The sequence below is a fragment of the Notothenia coriiceps genome, unplaced genomic scaffold (assembly GCF_000735185.1).
Source record: "Notothenia coriiceps isolate Sejong01 unplaced genomic scaffold, NC01 NC01_scaffold00001471, whole genome shotgun sequence".
In the NCBI taxonomy this organism is placed as follows: Eukaryota; Metazoa; Chordata; class Actinopteri; order Perciformes; family Nototheniidae; genus Notothenia; species Notothenia coriiceps.
The window spans coordinates 37,700-60,204 of NW_011334172.1; the positions used below are offsets into that span (position 1 = coordinate 37,700).

Here is a 22,505-nt window from a genome sequence, read left to right on the forward strand (position 1 = left end):
AGCTGCTTTGGTGGGGTCATGTTGTTATTTGTGCACTATTCAGATCCCATTTGAACTCTATCACAACATGGTGGCATGAGAGCGGGTGAATGAAAGTACTGCAGGATGGCTATTTTGTTACATTTTCCACAGGATGTGTGGGTTTAGCGTCAGCTTTCACTCCTCCCCTGAACGTTGAGAACAGCTAACAAACAGGAAGCAGAGAGGTTGTCAATATGCTCGACAGCAAATGAAATCCCACAGGTTGTGTGTGGGCTTACATTTACACTGCCTTATGACAGAAAAAGCCACGCAGGGACAGAAATAAGAAGAGAGGAAAACACGGCTGGCTCTTCCAGCTTTCCCATCATGTGTTTTCTGGATGTGTGTGTTTTACTGGCAAGAGAGGATGTTGATAGTAGTTCAGCCCTGATAAGAATCAAGGCCAGCAGCATTGGAGGACAAAGGCATGCATTGTGGGTAGAAATAGCACTTCCGCTTTTGAGGAAAAACATTGAGAACATTGTCCTATTTGTCCTAACCAAACAATTCATGTTGATAAATGCCAATAAAACAGAATGGAGATTATTTCAGAAAGCTGATCTCTTGTGTTCATAGTGATGGATTGTGTGCGTGAAGCTGCAGGATGTGTATGCTGCGGACTCGTCTGTATGTTTGCTTTACATCGAAGCTGCTGTGTGTGGTGGCAGACCTCGCTATACGTTCTCCAGCTCCAGCCTCCACCCAGCCGTTTCCTCTGCTCCCAGCATTCCTTCACTGAAGCTTTAACACAGCCAGCAGACAGAGAGCTGTTTCTGGGATATTAAGGTCCTTTGGGGGATCAACATTCCTTTGAATCCCGTTACTCGATAGCGAGGCATACACCTGACCCCACTCATGTACAATACAACAATTACAGGTTGTTTTTTTGTGGAAGAGACAAGGCTAGGGGCGGTTCTAACTGGGCAGTGCAGTGGCTCCTAACCTCAGGGTAAATCTACAGGCTCAACAGTAATGAGAAAACTAATGTAGTGAATATGGGCTCTTAAGGTGTTTATTTATTTTCTTGCTTACATATCTACTTTACTCTGTAGTTTCGAGGTAACTCAAAGACAAAGTGCCTGATCTTAAGATAAGATAACAAGTACTTTATTGATCCCAATTTGGGAGATTTGTGTGTTGTAGCCGCATAAAAAGACAAGGCACTGTACATTAGAGAAATTAAAAGACTAGAAATAAACAATCCAAATCTTGACCTGCAGGTTTATTTTATTCAGATTTTAATACTGATAGTCATAGCATGATCAAGTGAACATGTTTTCCTTCTGGCATTTCAATATGATCTGTTTAGTCGTGTAATCCAGAATATAAATCACCACTCCGTGTCAGAGCCGGCTGTAACCTACAACACATGGGTCCCATACTGACAGCAGTGAGAGCAGCTGTGTCACTGGGCCTGCAGAGGGCTCCAGGTTGACTCATAAAGATATGCAGACGTGAGGGAAGCGCTCACATCTGCTCTGTGATGCAGACGCTCCCGGGGCAAGTCAACACTCATGCTGTACCAACACGACGAGGAGGAATGCTGTGCAATCTTTGGGCATGAATCATTTGGGATAATGCCAGTAGTGGGATTTACTAAAGTACATTTACTCAAGTATTGCACTAAAGTACAATTTTGAGGTATTGAGTGTTTTAACGATATGCTACTTTATTGTTTTACCTCACTTCAAGCCAATATCGTTCTTTTTTTATTTCACTACATTTATCTGATAGTTTATGTTACTTTTGACTTTACAGATTCAGATTTCTTAAGACAAATAAAAAGTTATCTTCAGGACAGACTCTATTGTTAAACTGGGGTTTGGAGGTCATGATGATGATGGCATGACTCATCAGGAGAGAAGACCCGGCTCAAAAGTGCTGACTCATACCAACAGCTCATAACTACCTCACTGTGGTGACCGGATGTGTCTGGAGAAAAAGATAGACTTCCTAAAAATACTGCTCCCCGTCTTGTTCAGTACATTTTTCTTTCTTGGTTTTTCTTGATATGTTTGAATCTGAAGTTACTGAAAAACTATTTATAATCTTTGGTAGAAATGTGACTTTTTACTAAACTTTTTTCTTGGAAATGTGCCCTGTTTTTGATCTGGGGTAGACCTTATATTTGTAATGTTTTGCTGCTAACTATATTGTTTAATAATATGAATTCATTACATTTTTATTAGAGTGCTTTTCCAGGTGCTCAAAGCGCATTACATGACAAACCACACTATGGACAATACCCACGATGAGTCATATCCCTTTTTATAAATACAATCTATGGTCATATCTTATGTTCCCTTCTAAAACACTGTTTGTGAATGTTTAACATTTGTGTATTGTAATTATTGTATTAGGACTGGGTGTCAACCATCCGTATCGTACCAAGGAAGTGGTGTTATCAATTCTAATACAGATCACCAACTAAGACAGATTTCTCCCAAATTGTTTCAAATAGTCCACAACAACATCTCAATGTGACAATCCTGATTAATCACACATCTGGTTAATAACAGCTCTCTGTATTTAAAGACACGTGGGCATTAGGATAGACTTTCTTTATATTGCCCTGTGAGCAGGAGGCAGGGAAGGGAATGACCACTGGGTGGAGCCTCTATGGTAGTGACAGCGAAAAAGAAAAAGGGAGGGAGTGAGGCAGTGAGTAAGACTTCCTAAATGGACTGTCAGTGTGCTGAGAGCATGCTGGGAGCTGATAGCAGAGCGGTACAGTTGAGGAAAGCCGGCAGTGTCTCTCTGTGACTGGAGGAGCAGGCTCCTTCTCTCCGCAGCCTGTCATGTGGACTTCTGGCCCGCCTGCGTTACGCCACAGGAGCTGACAGAAAAGAGGACTTTTTTTATATCAAGGAACAGATAAGAAGTAGGGAAGGAAGAAGAGCTCTCTGGAAAGACACATCATTTGCTCTTTGGAGGACTCTCGTACAGGTTAGCACTTACATTTGTTTGCCGTCATGTGTTTTTGAAGTTGTTCTTGTATTGTTTTCCACTCCGTTTGTAGAGCATGTTATTTCTGGCCCTTTGATGTCATTTTAGACTTTGGTCAGTTTTCATTGATTCTGTGTCCAACCACAGCCATGCTTTGATTAAATCAGTGAAGGGTTATAGTGTGCTGTCCACATAAAAAGCAGCTTGGATGAATTATTTAAAGTGCTAGGGGTTTGTCTGCTGTCCTGTCATTCTCCACCCTGGTTTGTTGTGTTGTGGTTAAGCTTAGTGGATGGAGCTCCACTCAATGACACTTAAGATGAATGAGAGCTGATGCAGCCAATGACTGAGCAGTGTGGTCAGTAGGGTTGAGGATTGCTGTTTGTATTGCTGTTGATGGTTCGATTTTCCAACAATAAAGGTAACATAAGAGGCAAGGTATTTATGACCACATGTCAGACGGTGAATTCACTTAACTAATGTTCTCAGTGCCACAAAAGAAAGCTGGGATGACCAATAAATAAATATCAGGGCAACATTCAAAGCCAAGGATGCTTCAGCCACCGACAGTCCCCTGCCGGGGCCTTGTTGAGGAATTCCATCAGAGGCCACTTTCAGACACAAAGGGAAATCTGTGATCGTCCCACATCTGTTCCCACTATCTCCGTGTTCTCCTGCCACTTGCCGTCCCACGCCTCCCCGGCCAAACACTGGACGTGTTCTCCTGGTATCTCCCCCCTTTCAGTCTCTCCTCACATCCTCCTACCCTCACAGCAGGTCAGGTTGGATGCTTTGTGGCTTTCTGATCCATACCTGGTGGTCCAGTTTGGTAGAAAGGGATCTGAAGGTCAGAGGTGAACATGTTCTATCGGGCCGGTGCCCATATTCAGGACTGGCATTCCTTCACTGCCCATGCAAGGCTTTGTTGCTAGCTGTCTGGTTCAAAAGATGAAGGTGTATTTGTGTGTCTCTGTGTGTGTGTGTTTGTGTGTGGCTTCAAATATATATGAGGGACAATCCCCTTGGGGTTTACTGTAGTAATGAGATTCAGTCTCGGATCAGAGATCAGCGGATGAGACGTTCTGAATCGCCCTTTGTTGTTCAAACAGCAGAAAGGATCAGAAAGGTTTTTTAGACCCCGGTTTACCCGTGTGTTTGTGCCTATCCCAGCTCACATTATCGATTGTTTGTGTGCACGTGTTTTGTGCTGAACGCATTAAACCTCATCATGAAGTGGACTGTTTCTTGTTACAGCTTGTGCTCTCATTGGTTTTGGCTAAGGGTCGATTGATTGGAGCCTACAGGGACCTCGGTGGGGTGAAGGGCGCATTTGGCAGTTTTAAAGGGGGGGGGGGAGGAGGTGTATGTATTAAACTGATTAGATTGGCTAGACAACTCAAAGAAAGTCGGGGATAAAGATGGAGTAGATGAGAGGAAGAAGACTAAGGCTAATCAAGCCTAATTAAAAGATTTTGAGGAGACACAGAACGGATGGAGAGAGAAACTAATGTGTCATTCGTCTGCCTTGATTAGTGCGTCCACTTCATCAACATGAAATGATTCCATTATGGACAGACACGTGGCTTCAGAAATAGATGTGTATATCTTTGCATATTCCTTCATACATAGATCACAGGCACCATAGACACATTCACTGATGTCTCCATCTGGTTCAGTAGATATAGACAGAATAGATCCGGTGCCACACTAAACTGTGCAGCACATGTATATATTATTAAGTCCACCTAAGTGTGCATCTTGTGACCCCGTCCAGTTACTGTGTCACTAGGGGCAACTAGGCGATGATTTGTGTCGTTTTGAGCTGAGAGGAGCTCCATAAATTGGGTCACATCTGCAGGGAGGGAGGAGGGGGGGGGCTGAGATATCCTACAAGCACTTAAGAATTTAATTTCCTTATTTTCCAAGGAGAGTTCTTCAGTGATCTGGGTGGAAATGAGACGTCTGCCTCTTCTGCCTTGATGGAAATCAGGATGTGTATTAGTGGGCTCCGCCGCTGTGGGAGAGGGAGCTATAATTGGTAACTCCCTTGATGTCAGCTCCCCGGTGCTCTCCACTGACCCAGCCCTCACTAAAAACGACTTTGCCCATCTAGGAACTCTGCAGATGCTTAGAAGCCAAAAATAAGGACATACCCGGTCAAACGGTTGAATGTTTTTTAAATAAAGCACCTTAGGGATTTAACAACGGTAAAACATGATATTTTGCGCGAATAGTTTGTGTAAAACAAAATGTTTTAGTAAGGGAAGGCCAACTTAAAGGGGACCTATCATGCAAAATGCACTTTTTGATGTCTTTTATACATAAATGTGTCCCCGGTGTGTCAGAAAATAAAACCCTCTCTCTTTTCCTCCGTACCCAAATCTCTAAAAACGGGGCTACAACGGAGCTGGTCCAGATTTGCGTCCGATATGACGTAATATCGGAAATGTAGGCTGACTTTACACCCACGGAAATGTTGCTATCAGAAACAATGCCCGACTGTTTTGGACATAATATGGTCGGTGCATGTTTACATTAGCATCGCTAACACTCAGAGCTAACCTGTACTGCACAGAGCATGTGTGTGAAGAAGCAGGAAATAAAAAGGAACTCACCTTGTGGTATAACCGGCAAGAGAGAAAGCCTTTGAGCTCCATACTGTTTCAGAAATAATCCTTGATAATCCATGATAATCCATGATATGGCGTTTCATCACGACAGTATTTAGTTTAGACAGTAGCTGCCGGGTCCCGCATGAGCTCAGCCCCCTCCTTTTTTTGATCTTTTTTTTTTTTTTAAAGCTTTATACCCAAAATCAGCACTTTTGAAACAGGAAGTGAAATAGAGGGATATGAGGCATGGCTAGAATGGGGGATCTGTTTGGTATTTTGAGCAAAACACTTCAGAGACATGTTCTTTATATATTTTCATATATCTGAGACCTATGCTGTTGCCTAAAAATAGCATGATAGGTGCACTTTAAGGGAATTTAAGGGAACATAATGAGTAATACATTAATTTTATTCAGCACTCTGTAGTAATGAGGGCCACTGCACTTACAGAATACTGTCCCAGATTTGGCAAAAGGACACACACATCATTTCACACCGCCTTGGTGTTATGAAGTTCTTTAATCGACAGTTAATGTATAACATTTCTTTAAAGCCTAATGTTTAGCTGTCATTTCAGTATCATTTTCTTCTATGATTGCCGTACCTTGTTTGCCAACACAGACGATGGGTGCTTTCCAAACGTGTTTTCACTGATGTAATGGATCCATTCTGAATATCAGCGCGGACAGTACCAGTCAGATGGTGTTATTGTTGAATGTTGGAACAAAAAGCAAGTTGTTTTGTGCACTGCCAGGCACAGGGTGAGAAGCACTGTTTTGATCAGGGCGTTGGTGGGTGTGTGTGGGTGTGTGTGGGTGTTATGCATGTATATCAGTGCATGTGACTGTACCCTATTCTATGTGCACGACTTAACTTCTTGTATGCACGCCTCCGTGTGCATGTGATTTCCTAGAATGACCTTTCTGAGCAGCGCGAGTGAAGATGTGGGCGGCCCGTGTTTCTCTTTCAGACCGTTGAAGTCACCACATACAGGTTTTCCCCAGTTCGGATTAGAGGGGCTCCTAAATTGACGTATAGACGGAGCGGATGAGTAGTGATACATTTTGTAAACATGAAGGTAAAAATGCCACATTTGCTCTGATCGTCCTCTCACTGAGTTGTCAATACATGGATCCTAATCTCGATAAAAGATGATCAGCTTTCACCGGGTTTGTGGTACAGAAACAGATTTAAAGCTATCACTCTTTCTATACCTCTTCAATTCCTGTCTGTCCTGTTTAAGGCGTCTTTCATTGACATTACCAGTAGGGCTGTGCAATTAATCGTATTTTAATCTCAATTACGATTTTGGCTTGCAACAATTACGAAAACAACGTAATAGAAATGAAACGATTTAAAAAAAAAAAAATTAATAATAAATGTATTGGTTTTTCAGTTGAATTATACTTAAAGTTCACGATAATCAACTGTTAAAAACATATTGTTCAAATTTGTTTTTTAAATTGATGTTTTCAAAGTAAATGGATAATCGTTTTTAATAATCGTGATATCAATTATTGAGCAAAGTAATCATGATTATGATTTTGGCCATAATCGCACAGCCCTAATTACCAGTACAGACAGAGGATGGCAGAATGAGAGCCAGCAGCGCTCCCAGACAGAAGAAAAACAAGCAGCATTGACATACGTGGACGGGCTCCCCCCTCATCAGCTGGTTTCAGGAAAATGACACCCACTTGGTGCCCACCTCAGGAACATGCGTTGGTGGGGCCTTTCCTTTCCCTGATGTGGTCTTGATCCTTTCTGCTGAAGTTAGAAAGGCAGTGATGCGTGTACCTCATTGGCTGCTTGAGTAAGTCTGATTGTGTGGCTGACAACAGATGACATGTGGGGTGGTAGGTTGGACCAAGGCTTCATCCTCCGTGTGCCCGGCTCATGGGCTAAGATACCGATTTGGAGAAGGTCCTTGTTTGTGCTCTTGAGACAGAGATGGTTTCCTTTGCTCAGTTTCTTTTAAATTATAGTCCTTTTCTGCCGCTCTTCTGCCCTGTCTCCTTCACTTTGTGGTCCTACTTTAAACCAGGAATGCTGTGGTTTGGTTGGTTCCCAATTTCTTCTGCATCCACCAGTCGTCCAACCTGACATCATACTTCCAGAAAAAGGAAAAAACGGCCTGCTTTAAGCTTGTCCTCCCCATCGCTCTGATAAACTCACAGCCCGCTCAGCATTTACTCAGCGGGACATTTACTGACCCAGTCAAACTTAGACAGGGTCAATAAATACTGGTAGAACACATACTTAAACCTGTCAGCACTTGGCTCTGCATCTGTGTGTGCGTCTGTTTATGCTTCTCAGTCTGTATCAAAACATTAAATTCTTCTCTAATGTTAGCTGCAATTGAGGGAACTGTCTGACCTAAAACAAAGGTCATCCAAGTGCTTGTCCGATGTCAGCTTCATTTGTAAGTGAGAACAGTTTTGTTGCCATGGATACTATGAACATTAGGGCTGGTTTGCCAGGGAGAGTGTAGGCTGTGAGGTATGACGTGTGTGGACGGCCATGCTCCCCCAGCTCTCTGAAAAAAGAAAGGAAGACAGCATGGCTTTGTTTTGGGGATCCTTATCAGCCCCACTCTAAGGCTCTTGCTTTGGACTTCCATTGTCTGTATCCATGCGTTGAATATAAGCAGGCATTCCATTTATGTCATGGGTATTGGTCTCAATATGTTAAGGTGAGCATACCTTCTGTTATTCAAATAATTGCTTCCCATTATGCAGATCTTTTTTTCTCTAGGATAACTTTTATTTAGGATTCTAAGCTTGGATTAATTCTTCTTTAAGGAAAAATTAAAAAAAGATATGTTTTGCTGTAAAGTTGTTTGTGTGTCAAAGCACACTGAGCTTATACTTTCCGGATGGTTTGCCTCATCCTTGTTTTATTGATTGCTGCGCCAGATTTTGTTGAGCTTTTACCCTTCCTTTCACTGACCTCTCACTGCAGGTACACTGCATCAATGTTAACGATGCGTTGTGGTTTTATTTGGATGATGTACTCTACGGTAGAGGAAAGGATACAGTTGTAGAAAGAGGGAGATTTCTCTCGGGTCATCGTTGGTGTAGAAGGTTATGAAATGAGTAATCTGAAACCTTGTGTTGAAGATTCCTCTGGACTCAGCTTTCATTACTCTATAACCATTACCTTGTTAACCGTTTGCAGAGATCCACAGAGTCAACCTTCGCCTCGACCCCTTTAACCTTTGAACCCTGCTAGTGAGGTAATGAGGGGGCTTAGGAACTGGGGGAATGAGAGACAGAGTCATGACAGTGTCAGTGTGCAAAGAGTTTGTCACTAAGGATCTGTTGTTTTGTGAAATAATGTTGCAGTATCTACAAAAACACATGGTTTGGTTCTCTAACCTTAGAGGGTGCAGACTTTCTTTATTATTTTTACAGGAATTTCAATTTAGTTGAACTTTAAAATAAAAATTGTTATTACAAGTTAATTATTAATGCATTTCTTCAGCAGGTGAAAACAAGTTTGAAGGTATTTCAAATACTCGTAGCAATACATAGAGTTGCAATTTAACATTGTCCTCTCACCTTTTTTTAGGAGACTTAAGTTTGAGATTCTGAAATAGTACGGCGAAATGTCTTCAAACGCAGGGCTACAATAAAAAAAAAAGAGCCGAGGTTGTGCTTCGATTGCTGTTATAGTTACGCTGCTGGTGTCCCTTTATGCTAGTAGGGCAGGTTGTCCATCCATCAGGACACAGTGCTCGCCCCTCAGTACTCAGCAGAGCTTATTATATAGCAGCCTACAGTGGGAGTGACGGCGGCTCTGAGACCTATCACATCTGTGCTTCTCTGGGGCTCAGTGCTGCCTGGCTGACCTGAGCTGTTTCCTTCAGTCTGACCGTTCACACCTAAAAGTTTGATCCTCTTCAGAGTGCACCTTGCTGCTGAACACTTGATTTACTGTGTAGATGTTTCATACGCTGAGTGTCCCTCTCCTCTTAGGTACAGATACAGTATCTGCTACTGCTGAGAAACAGCTTATATGGCTATCATTGAAACAGCCAGACTCCACAAACGTTGCCATGTCACCCTCTGATATCAAGGAGAATTATAAAGGGACACGCCTCATGAGACACATACGCATAGAGAAGGTGCATTATATTTGGGCGACTGTCCTAACCCTTCATCCTCTCTCCTCCCTCCCCAGTGCCGGACGACCTCACCCCCGAGGAGCAGCAGGAGCTGGAGAATATCCGCCGGCGCAAGCAGGAGCTGCTGGAGGACATTCAGGTAATACTGGAATAACATACTGGGGGTTTGAAACAGTAAATGGGCTTACAACTCATGAGCTCCGGTTTGACTGCAGAAAATGTTAACCTTAAGCCTTTTTACTCTCGTTAGGTGTATTGTTCAGATATACATTTACTTGTCTCAGTACAAAAAAGTGTCATGACAACAAATACTATTCAAGTTGGCTGAAAATATTTAATCTGATTGGACTAAATATCGCTTAATATCACAGTTGGTATAATCTTAATAGAATAATTCAGTCAACCGCCCATTAAAAGGACCAGTCTTGAGATTTAGGGGCTCAAGGGGAAAGGGGATTTCATTTTCAAACTAACAATATCCAGACATTTGGCATCCTTCCACTGCCTTCAGCTACAACTGGGACTCCTCTGTCTTTGGTTAAACATTTATCTTCTAGCCAGTTGTACAAATGTTCCTTTTGCAAGGAATCCATTTAAAACATTTCAACCCGAGTGGAATGTGAGGTATTTCCTGCCAAGGGCTCACTTCCTTAGCTAACCATTTCTTACTGTTTAACCGTTTGTGTTTTTATGGATGCACCGTGTAAACAAATACCTCTTTTTATGGACACAAGTTATCTCTTTGTGATGTTTTCATTAAAATATGTGTTTTTGAATAAAAAACCAAGATAAACACACAGATGAAAAAGGGATCAGGCTCTCAATAGGAACATGCTCCTGCAGCCAGTCGAATATCCTTTGTGTACTTTCCTATTTCCAAAGAGAGCCAGGATTCAAAGCAGCTTGGCCGAATTTCCCTAAAGTGGTTTGTTTGATTCCTGTCCTCGGCCTGAGATAATATTTTGATCCTGCCTCGGAGAAGAGCTGCTTGTTGAAGCGAGCTGCTCAGATCAGACCTGTCACTCAGTAACCAGCTCTGTAAGCAATGGATACTCAGGGGTGACCGCAACGTCCTGCTGTGTAGAGTTGGCCTCCAGACGTCCCGGTGGCCCCTCACCTTCCCCTGGCTCCGACCGACAAACACTACAGGCATGATCCGACACCCTCTCTTTTATGAGCCCCCATCCCTGCCCCTCCCACCCTCTCTGGCCACCACTGCTCTCCTCTCCTCTCATTCCTTGTAGCCTGCACACTGACCCCTCTCCTCCTCGACTCCCACATGTCAAGGCCCCCCCGAACACAAACACCCACTTTCCCGTATGAGCACAGCCTTTGTTTGTGGAGGCAAGCATCTGAGGAATGTGTTAGAATTGCGCAGGCCTTCAAAACACAGATGTTCCCTTTGTGGCTTGGCCTATGGTGAGTTGGTATTATGGATGAGGAATTATAAACTAATGCCGCAGCTGGATTTGAATGGGGAGGCTCCATGATTGTAACCTTTTTAGTCGCAGCCTCTCTTGATAAAGGGTAAGCTCTATCTGAATACAGGACTCCTCTCATGCTACAGTCTATTATTCCACACTTTCATCAAGCTGACATCACCCTGCGGCAGCCTGGCACCAGCCCTCCTGATCGACTAAACCTGAGACCATTAATCTCTAAAACGCTGCACAAAATACAATCCACTTTTACGCCATCTCACTCCATTTGTATTGCGGTTATCCCGGAATGTTTTCCGCCTAATCGAATCCCCGATGAGAGGATTGCTTGAAGAGAGCGCACACACGCAAACACGTGTGTCCATATGAGATGAACTGTAGACAGTTGATATCAGCTTTTTGTTTAAGAGAACTAAGGAGAGCTGGCAGGGCACCAGTGTGTGATGCTTCAGCTCATCAGGAGCCTAAGATGCTCTCTTTGTTGAGCTGATGGTTTCCGATGTGAGTGTTTATGAGATAAAAGGCCGGATGTGATCAAAGGCCACCTGGCTTATAGACAAACGGGTGATTCAGAGATGATGGCCTCTCCCTCGGCACTGTTTAATAAAGACGTACAAATACTTTGCATGTTGTTTGTGTTTGTCACACGCTTCTCCTGGGTCAGGGAAATTAGCTTGCACATGATGAATGACATTTGAAGTCTAACGTTTTTTTTTCTCTTTTCTGCAGCGGCTGAAGGATGAGATAGCAGAAGTGACAAGTGAGATCGAGAACCTGGGTTCCACTGAGGAGAGGTAAGAAAAAAGGGTGTCCGCCCCTTCTCGTCCCCTCCCCCCTTCACACACAATCTCCCTCTGTGTCGCCTATATTGGCTTGTTGTTAGCCTTCTATTAACTTAGCAAATGAAGCTATCAATAATGAATGTTTGATGGGCAGGTCTGGTGATCTGGTCACACCAAAATGGCTACAAATTGGCAATGCTGCTTTTAAGGCAGTTTAAATGTTTCATCAGGCGCACCCCCATTATGAGAGGCCTCAGTGAATAATGCAGTGGGTGTACGGGCAGAGGCAGACAATGGACCATCCCAGGGGAGGGAGGCTTGATGTTTGGACTACTCAAGTGGATAGAGATCCCATCAACTACCGAATTATCTTTCTTGGATATAAAACCCATTAAGGTTTACTGCACTTTCTTACGATCAAAGTTTCCTTTAATCCATTTTTGAAGGAAGTGCATTGTAGTCTGTGTTGCCTCTGTTCAGTTGAATGTCAGACTTTGGCAGTATATAGCCCAAGGAATGCTGCTGTGAGTGAATCAGTGGGAAGAAGAAGTGGCGACCTCTCACCGGCTGGAGATGGAGATGTAACCATGGTGACAGCGGACTCTTTGAGTGCACTTTGACCCCTGAATTACTCCAGCCATGGGAAATGAGACGTTCCCATATGCATGATGTTAAACGCCTTATCAAGGCTTTGTCATCACAATGGAGGGGGAGGACAGGCCAGTCTCCGCCAAACAAATGAAAGACACTTTTAGGAAGTGAAGCAAATACATTTAGTGTTACTGGCCGAGCCTTGTGAAATCCATTTGTTGGATTCGCATACCAAAAGATCTAAGTGTATTCCGCTCAGGGCAATGATTCTTTTTTTTTTCAAAATGACCAGAAATCACTAGATTTAACTTTTCAAACAAGAAGATTGTCTTGGACCTTCTGTGGTATTGTATTGAATATATTTGGGTTTTGGTTGGTTTGGTGTAGTTTCCAACAAGGTGATATTTCAGAATTATTGATAATTAAAGTAGTTTAGTTTGAAGCCCTTCCTACATACCAGAGTTTGTTTGTATACAACATTGTGTGAACATAAAGTCAAACTTAAAAACAACCTGCACTCTTCTGTTCCAGGAAAAATATGCAGAGGAATAAACAGGTGGCCATGGGCCGTAAGAAATTCAACATGGACCCCAAAAAGGTAGGTCGGGATTCTTCCGAAATGAGATTTGGTCCACATGCTCTGATGAACAGGAAGTAACCTGGGGGGCCCTCTCTCTTTCTCAGGGGATCCAGTTCCTGATTGAGAACGATTTGCTGAAGAACACCAGCGACGACATTGCTCAATTCCTCTACAAAGGCGAGGGCCTCAACAAAACAGCCATCGGAGATTATCTCGGAGAGAGGTGAGGATGAAGACTGATCTTTATTTTCCACTATCTAACCATCTTCCACTCACACTCTATCATGACTCACCAGCACCCATCAATGTGGTTGATAAAAGCCTCGAATGTCGAGTGCATATTTTCCGTCTTGCTGCGTTTCCTCTTGGTCAGGAACACACCCTTCCTTTCAAGTTTACTGGAACCACATTTATCCTCTCAAGATGTTTGTTACTCCATCTGTCTTTGATTATCTTTCTCATTCATATAACACGATAAAGAAACTTGACAACGCACGTGTTGGAAGACACTCCAGACCGTCCCTGTTGGAGTGAAAACATGACAGTTATGGCCAGCACACGCTGCTCAGGGACTACAGGGCCGGCAGAGTTACAGTCAGGGTGTGGTCTCTGAGGTCAGGACAGGAAATGGAGCTCAGGCTGTGGATGGACGCTCTAAGTGTGATTGTTATCACCTCTCCAAGTGTTTCTGATTCTACAAAGAGAGGCTGAAACGGCGTGAGAGCCTTGAGACACGATTGGTCACTCGTCCACTGGGAACAGTAGTGACTGGATAAGACTGTCAGCGAGAGCTCCTCAGAGCCTTCCCATGATCCCACAGGGAAGATCGTTTACTGTAAAGGGCCTGAAGGTCAGGGATGATGTCATGATCGAGATTAGATGAGAAATGAGAGGGAGGTGGCGGGTGTTTTCCCTCTCCTATTATATTTGATGGAATACCACAGACCTCTGAGAGTCAGATCACACTCCTGATGGAGTCTACTTTTCAAATGAGGCAGTGAACAAACGTTAGAGGAATAATAGGAAGAATTGATGATGAGTATAATCATAAATTGCAGCGTTAATCTTCTGTATATGTTTTTCTTGGTTATGCTGAAAAAGCCATGTTAAATGTTGACCAGTGATACAATTTGCTCTGCTTTTGTTTTTGTCCCTGTAGAGATGACTTCAATCTGGAAGTCCTTCATGCCTTCGTGGAGCTTCATGAGTTCACAGACCTGAACCTGGTTCAGGCCCTCAGGTAAGACATCATCTCCCAAGAAACGAACATCCCTCACATCTGTGATTTTCAGTGTTGTTCCTTCACGAGAGCTAGTTCAGCCTTTTCACAGTGGAAGTGAGTGTTGCTGAATGCTGACTGTGTCCCCTGACAGACAGTTCCTGTGGAGTTTTCGGCTACCGGGAGAAGCTCAGAAGATCGATCGCATGATGGAGTCTTTCGCTCAGCGCTACTGCCAATGCAACCCTGGCGTTTTCCAGTCCACAGGTACAGCGCCACGCCATGAAGACAAGCTTTCAGTGCCGTCATGAAAAGCCAAAGAGCTGAGGATGTGTGGGCAGTGAAACAAACAACATAATGTATTCAGATTTAGGTTAATTTATTCTAAAATATAGCCATCAGCAATATTAATAATAACCTATTAAAACACTTATTTTTCTTAAAGCAGATAAACTTGTTTCCTCCCTGAAGCACTTCATTTTTCCATAAAGCATTGAGATCTAATGGCATGTCGCCGGAACAGATATCTAAAGTGCTCGGTTCAGCAGACACAACGTCTGCTGAGGTGAGCTGTGCTCTACAGCAGCATCTGGCTTGAGGGAAATAATGTCCATATCAGACAGCAGCCTGCCTCTAACATGGATGCAGATGGATGTGAATAATGCATGCTCCTCAACAACCTAACAGGCCCGATTAAGTGCTGCTGCTGCATCAGCCTTGTGCTGGCCCCGTTGACTTTTAGTAAACACACACATTAGAGTGCACGTCCAGAAACACACATGCATACTTAGCTGCCCACTCGCAGCCTCTCACTCCCGCCCACTCTCCCCGCTAACGAAGCTTCGCCTGTCCGCTCCTCTCTGTTCCACTGTGGTCCCCTAAGTGCAGTCCTTTCATCTCGGCTAATTTATATTTATATTTAAACATTAGACATTAAGTTAGACATTGGCTGCAGCTTTATGGTAAATAGCAACCGTTTGCTCATCTCTCTCTTATAATTGTGTGTGTGTGTTACAGACACCTGTTACATCTTGTCATTTGCCATCATCATGCTAAACACCAGCCTCCACAACCCGAACGTGAAGGACAAGCCGGCTGTGGAACGATTCATCTCCATGAACAGAGGAATCAACGAAGGAGGAGACCTACCTGAAGACCTGCTCAGGGTCAGTATGGCTGTAACACACAGATATCGTGAATGATTCTTCCACAAGCTCTGTGTTTATACTCCACTCCCTGTGTTGTAGAATCTGTATGATAGCATCAAGAATGAGCCTTTCAAAATCCCAGAGGACGACGGAAACGACCTCACACACACTTTCTTCAACCCAGACAGAGAGGGCTGGCTGCTAAAACTGGGTGAGTGAAACTGGAAATACACGTGCACATTTATTTGGGTACACAATGTATTGCCAAGATAATGGTGTTCTCATGTTTGTGTCTGTGCAGAATGATTACGTTGTGTTTTCATAAAGGCACATGTTAAGTTAAGGTGTGTATGAGCTGCTAGACGCTCGACCTGAGACATCTGAAAACATCTCTGCCCGCTTTCATGTATTATGAATATGGCTTTGAGATCAGACAACCACATGTGGAGGCCTTTGCATTATTTACCACAGGGCATTTTCATACACTGACGTACACACACAAGCACAATGACAGCTGTTATGGCTTGTAAATCAAGTTTATGCACAAACACAACGTTTAGAAAATGTTACTTAAGAGGACATGTGTTTTTGCTTTTTACTGCAGACATTTTAACTCAGATGTTTACCATAGTGGAAACCCTCCTCAAGCATTATTTTTGAATTATTAATATTTTGAATAATTCAATTAATTTGAATGATTCTAATTATTTTTCTTATCCTTATTAGAGTTTAAAAGTGTTTGTGTGGTTTGATGGGTGTTTTTGTCCTGACTATGTGAATTTGTTTTGACTTAAACATATTTGTGGACACCATTGAGCTAATGCATACACCTGTATTGTTACAAATGTTTCACAGGATGTCTAATGTTACTTTCACTGGTCACAATACTTCTACACAAAGAAAAGCACAACCCTGGACCCCTGAACTCTTCACCCTCTGTTTCCTTTGAGATCTCTCTGTTGAACAGATTCACAATTGAATTAAAGAGCGCATGAATGTTTAACATGAAATTGGATATTCCAATCACTGTGAATCTTTACAATGGACCTAAACAAGAAAGTGAAGAATTACTCTCTCTCCAAATTGTCAGTTTTTAATAAAGCAATCAGGGGTAAATGACTGGACATAACAAACATGGAGCCAAGTGGAGGCGATATTTAATGTAGTGCTTTACAGTAGCTGTGGCGTTGAGTACAACTCCCCCTTGTGGGCTGATGCAGCAACATCAGATATGTAAAATCTGTTGACCCTCAAAAGGAAAGCTGTAAAGCAGTGCATCAAAGCCTCCCTGGAACCAGATCGTCAGGACTGTGGTGCAATAATTCCTTATCATTTAATTTGATTTATTTTGTTTTCTTTTCCTCTCCGTTTGTTTGTGTCCATGTGTTTGGCTGTTGTCTTTCCTCAGGAGGTATGTACACCTGCTCTTCCCAAACGCTAGTCCATCTCTCAGCTCTCGGGGTGCTTTTTGGTGGTCCGCCATGCTTTTGTTCTATTTTCTCATGTTTTGTAAAAGTTCAGGCCGGGCCGCAGATTTTTTTTAATTTATTTTTGTGTCTCCATTGACTCATTTGATCTTCTGATGTATGTCTGTGTAGTCTGTCATTGGTGGTCCGTCCACACTCTTTAATCTCTGTGGGTGGTTGCTGGGCACTCACCGGGTTCACTCGCCACACCATGGGCTCGGCTCGGGGAGCGGAGGCTTTGTGACCAGTTTGCCTCTCTTTTCTCTGTATGCTGTGGTGGTCACTCTTTGATCTGTGTTTATTTTTGAAAGCTGCATTATGCCTTTTTGCCGTACAGTGAGCACAACAAAGGAGTTTCGCTTGACTCTCCAAATTCACCATGAACCCAGTTACTCATTGGCTTATTGTTGTTTTCTCTCTGGTGGCATGGAAAGGGAATAATGCACCGTTTCAACCGTGTGGCTCTGCTCTCCTTATCTTATGATTAAATGGATCTGAAGGGTAACAGTGGGGACCGGTGTGGCGCTGGACTGGACCAAACTGTGGGAGAGAAGCGTGGGCAGAGGAGCGGGCTGAAAGGGATTTATTCAGGATTGCTTGCACATACACATAACATCTACATACTTAAGAGGTTTGGTTGTGCATTCTTGTAAGTAATGAATGTTTCCTCTCATAACTACATTTGCACCCTTGTTTTTACAAAAACAAGAAGTGAAATGACATGAGAAGCAAACCAGTTTCTAATTTGTCCTTTTGAGAATAATCTTTTTAAACTGAATCACAAAATCTAAATATCTTTTAAAAGAGACCCCTGTTCCCACCTACCCTCTACTCGCCCAGCCTCTCACAGTCCGGTCTTGCATGGGTGCCTCCCCCCCCCCCGCTCCACTACGGCAACATGCCCCTGCAACAATCTGCTGGGACGTCCCGCCTCGTCCCAGACATTCTTGCAGGGGAGTTGGTCATGTCTCTTATGGGAGCTACAGGAGCTGACATGACCATGAAACCGATCTCAACCTCCGACTGAACCAATCAGCTCGGGCCGTCAGCTGTGTGATTCTGCCATCGCGTCTGTTTTTTCTGTTTGTCTGCTTTTTCCTTGGCATCACGCTGACAAGTGGAGATGTGACGACGGGGCTCTCCATCTCTGCCTGTCGAGTGAAGCGTGTGTCGATGGTGTCTGTAAATTGTAACAAGCATAGACTGAAGTGTTTGCCCTGTCATGACGTCTGTGATTTGATGGGATATCATATACAGTGCCACTGCTGCTATATGATCAAATGTGTGTGTTCTACATGTTTACAAACATCCTCTAAGCCTCCTTTATCCGGGTAGATGGGTTTCACAATGCAGCTTTTTACTAACATTGGTGGTGGGATAGCCCAGTCTAGACAAGGCTTAGGTCTTTATATCGAGTTCACAAAGATATCGAGTGCCCCCCCCTACTCACCGGACACTGCTACTATCAGACTTAGAAGTTATTTAACAAAGCCCCGCCCTCCTACTCACCGGACACTGCTACTATAAGACTTAGAAGTTATTTAACAAAGCCAAAACAGGAAATTCTAGTCTGAGATGCCTGTTGAGAAGCTGAGCATAGCTGCAGGCGCAGAGCTCAATGAGCCTCTGTTTGTTGGCATCCCATCCTCCCAGAGAGAGTGCCATCTGCTCCTCTGATCAGGTTTCCCCTCGCAGGAAGTATGGGTGACAAAAGGGGTCAGAGGTCAGCTACAGATCAGGGGTTGCAGAGTTAACCAGAGAGCCCCCACTGGGTGTGAAAGAGAAGTTAATCTTAAATCACTCCTTACTTTCCTCATTCAGCCCTCTGGCAGTCATTTGAGTTCTTGCTTTCCACATGTATACCTGGCTCCTAGTTACTTCATTGGGACAGTAGTTCATTAAGGTCAGTGAGTGCAAAGCAAATGGATCTGTATCGTGTCTATTGATCCTGGCTTTCCACACTCATTCCTCAGTCAGCTATTAATGAAAGAGAAACAGGGCCGAGTTAGCACAGTTCCCAGACACACCAATACATTCGTGGAGACGTAGCTTCATCGTAGAGCATTAGGGGAAAGGATAAAGTCAAGAAAAAATAACAAAGTAACTGGTGATGGTGAGCGCATGGTGCAATGGTGGAAGAGGGTGAATCGCTATAGTGGGTAAAAGGAGTCCTCTGTAGCCGTCATCTGTCTGTCTGCCATACATCTGTCTGCCTGTCTGCTGCTCGACCCGGTGCTTCGGTGCTCGTTTCTCTCTCTCTCTCTCTCTCTCTCTCTCTTGTTGAGCCTCTCTGACGCTGGTTGTTTGCTCCACAGGGGGACGTGTTAAAACCTGGAAGAGAAGGTGGTTCATCCTCACAGATAACTGCCTGTACTACTTTGAGTACACCACAGTGAGTACAATCAGTTTCTCAGTCACAGTGAAGACTGTGCTCCTTCTGTTCTTGTTGTTCCCGTTGTTCCCGTGTGCAGCTCTCTCAATCACAGAGTTTCTGTTTGTCCAGGACAAAGAGCCCAGAGGAATAATCCCCCTGGAGAACCTGAGCATCAAGGAGGTGGAGGACAAGAAGCCTGTAAGTACAGCTCCCTCTACTGGTCATTTATTTAATTTCACACAGTAAGAACTGGTACTTGGAAATCTTACTTCCACCCATTTTCTAAATGGACAATAAAGAAGGATTTTATTCGGTGCTGCCCTTTTTAGGAAGTTAAAAACTGGGATTATTTTAGCTGAATTTTCACTGCTTTGATTTGCACCTACACCACTGTGATATTTGCACAAAAAAAAATCAAACATAATACATTCAATTGACAATTACCTCTCGACGGGTAGTTTATTTCCTTATTGACAAACAATTGTACTGGGAGTAAGGCCCTCACAACTTTATATATACAAAATACCATAGAGAGGGATTCCTTAATATGGATAATGTACTGTATGTAAATTAGATTTTAGTTTTTAGAATTTGTTGATAAATACAGTTATTTATATCTATGCATTATGTTTTCTATATTATCTAACCTCCATCTTCTCCTCTTCTGTAGAACTGCTTTGAGCTTTTCATCCCCGACAACAAGGACCAGGTGATAAAAGCCTGCAAGACTGAGGCTGACGGACGCGTAGTCGAGGGCAACCATACCTTCTACCGTATCTCCGCCCCCACGACTGAGGAAAAAGACGAATGGATGAACAGCATCAAGTAAAACATGTTTCCTTCTCTTCTGACAGGCCTGGCATTATGAAGTGCATGTGTGTCACCTACACATGCGTTTCAGTCGATCCTATTTCTGTGTTTCTTTGAACTTGGAGTAATCAGGCTCTAAGGTCTTTGCTACAGGAACCATAATGTATGAAGGGAAATAATGTTAGATGTATAAACTCATTTTACCACACATACATTCTTAGTATCATTGTAAATTGAGCCCTACCTGCATGCAAATGTCTGACATTCCAGTACTTTGAAAGTGCAGGAACACTAACCCCCCCCCCCCGCAACCCCGCCCCCCCCTCTGCGTCTGTTTCTACAGAGCTGCCATCAGCAGGGATCCCTTTTACGAGATGCTGGCAGCTAGGAAGAAGAAGGTGTCGTCCATGAAGAGGCACTAGAGCTGCCCTGCGCTCCAGATGTTGCACTTGACAGAGCAGGGGGTCCGGGTATCTGCCCGCCCTGTCTGGGGGGGGTGCAGAGGCCGCGGTTTAGGTCTGCCTTAGACCTCTGCAGGGGATTTCTCTAGGACTTGGGACTCTACAGGCCAGAAAAACAGGAAGCATGCTGGGGTTTCTAGATAAGAGTCAGGGCCAAAGTCTGTTAACCTCCTCTCTCAGCTTTGTTTGTGCTCTCTGTGTATGAAGCTGAAAGGAAATCTTGCTGTTTAAGACGGCAAACCCCCTTCGAAGATGCTTAAATAACAAACAACATAAATCCCATATACATTGTTGCACACATACTGTACACAACATGAATACACTCGTGCAGCCCCCCGTAGCACACATCCTTTAAACTCAGCAGGTCTGACCGTGTGGCACTCCAACCAAAATATTCCTCGCTTCCTGAAAGAGAAGTGAATACCTTTTTTGACGTGCTTTAAAGTGGACCTATCATGCTATATTTTAATAATATATTGTAGGGCCATTCCTATACAAAACATGTCTGTGAGGTTTTTTTTTCAAAATACCAAACAGATCATGCATTTCAGCCATGCCTCATTTCGCTCTATTTGCTCTTTCCAGCCCTGTTTTTGCAAGGGCTGATTCTGTGGCAAATGAGCTGCAGCTAACCACGCCCCCCTGCAAAGGAGGGGGGCGAGGCACGAGCGTCATGTTACCATGCTGTTACCATGCCGTTACCATGCCACGGCAACCTCTCATTCCCCTGATAGGTGGAGAGTTGCCCATATAGGCGGAGCACCCCGTTTCTGACGTCAGAACAATTTAAAATCTGTATCAGTCTGTATCAGATCCGTTGCAGCCCCGTTTTTAGAGATTTGGGTATGGAGGAAAAGAGAGGGTTGTGTTTTCTGACACTTGGTGAGTTCCCTGAAACAACGGGGACACATATTCATGTATAAAAGACGTACAAAAGTGCATTTTGCATGATAGGTCCCCTTTAATGTTACCGTAATATGTGTATTTTTACAGCTTTAAATGTTGATTCCTCTTGTTGTTTGTTTACTTTTGTTAAGAAAAAGGCAACAGAAACTGCAGGGGGGCGGGTGTGGGAGGAAGGGCGGGAGGGTATGATTTGCCAACTGTTAGTGATTTTATACTTACAAAAAAGAAAACGTAAAAAAGTTGCCACTCAGGAGATTGTTATGACGTTCTGAAACTTTCCACGTGACATGGGTCCTGTTCACGACAGCCATTTGAGGAATGAAAGCCTCATCTGTGTCCCGGATCGAACTGTTTTTGTAAATGTGAAGCTGCATTTTGGGACGCTGCAGGTGAGGCTGTCTGGACGGGGTCTCAGAGCTGTCTGACTCATGTTCTTCATTTCCTGAAAGTCCTGGAGACGCATCCTGAGGATCAGTGTCTTTTAAAGGGACGACTGTTTATCACCCTGGGCTTCTTTTTGAGGTTGTCTGGAAATTAGAAATGGTGGCCCTATTTTTCAATTTCACTTCCCATACATTTTTATATTATTTTGTCTTAATACACAAAACTTAATTTCAGTGTTAGTAAAGTTACTGCTGCATGGGGCCTGTTGATCTAGATGAAACGTCACGAGAAAAGCTGCTGGTTAGCGACAGTTTCTTCCCCCAATCGACAGAATGTCATCTTTATTTCCTGCGTTTAATATTGATTTTCTTCGTAGAGAGAGTTACCTATTCAAGGGAAAAACAAATCACACGCATTTTCATCTCTCAGCCAGACCTCATTGATCTTTTTACAAAACTGTGCTTCAGGTTGTTTATGGATAAGACATAATATGACATATTGTTATAGAGGCTTTTACGCAGCACAAATAAACATGTGGTTCAATAAAAGCTCTGCCTGGAAACGAATGGGCTGTCCCGACTCAGGATCCAAATTGTGATGTGAAACAATACAAAACTGCTCGGTGTGAGGAATGTACTGC

General features: G+C 43.5%; 1 protein-coding gene across 4 annotated transcripts in view; it reads left to right on the forward strand.

Annotated features, from left to right (window-relative positions):
• The window catches only part of cyth1a (cytohesin 1a), a 36,645-nt gene extending 15,770 nt beyond the window's left edge, over nt 1-20,875 (forward strand). For 2 of the 4 annotated variants that reach the window (XM_010790700.1, XM_010790692.1), the window contains exons 2-13: nt 9,762-9,844; nt 11,874-11,938; nt 13,049-13,115; nt 13,202-13,320; nt 14,257-14,337; nt 14,471-14,583; nt 15,334-15,482; nt 15,564-15,676; nt 19,244-19,322; nt 19,434-19,502; nt 19,975-20,129; nt 20,458-20,875. In XM_010790700.1, the coding sequence (XP_010789002.1) occupies nt 9,762-9,844; nt 11,874-11,938; nt 13,049-13,115; nt 13,202-13,320; nt 14,257-14,337; nt 14,471-14,583; nt 15,334-15,482; nt 15,564-15,676; nt 19,244-19,322; nt 19,434-19,502; nt 19,975-20,129; nt 20,458-20,536 (1,172 nt within the window). In that variant the 3' untranslated portion in view covers nt 20,537-20,875. Of the gene's footprint in view, nt 1-2,774; nt 2,968-9,761; nt 9,845-11,873; nt 11,939-13,048; nt 13,116-13,201; nt 13,321-14,256; nt 14,338-14,470; nt 14,584-15,333; nt 15,483-15,563; nt 15,677-19,243; nt 19,323-19,433; nt 19,503-19,974; nt 20,130-20,457 lie in introns of those variants that run through there. The other 2 variants (XM_010790708.1, XM_010790684.1) reach the window with 2 other exon arrangements.
• The last annotated feature ends 1,630 nt before the right edge of the window (nt 20,876-22,505 follow it).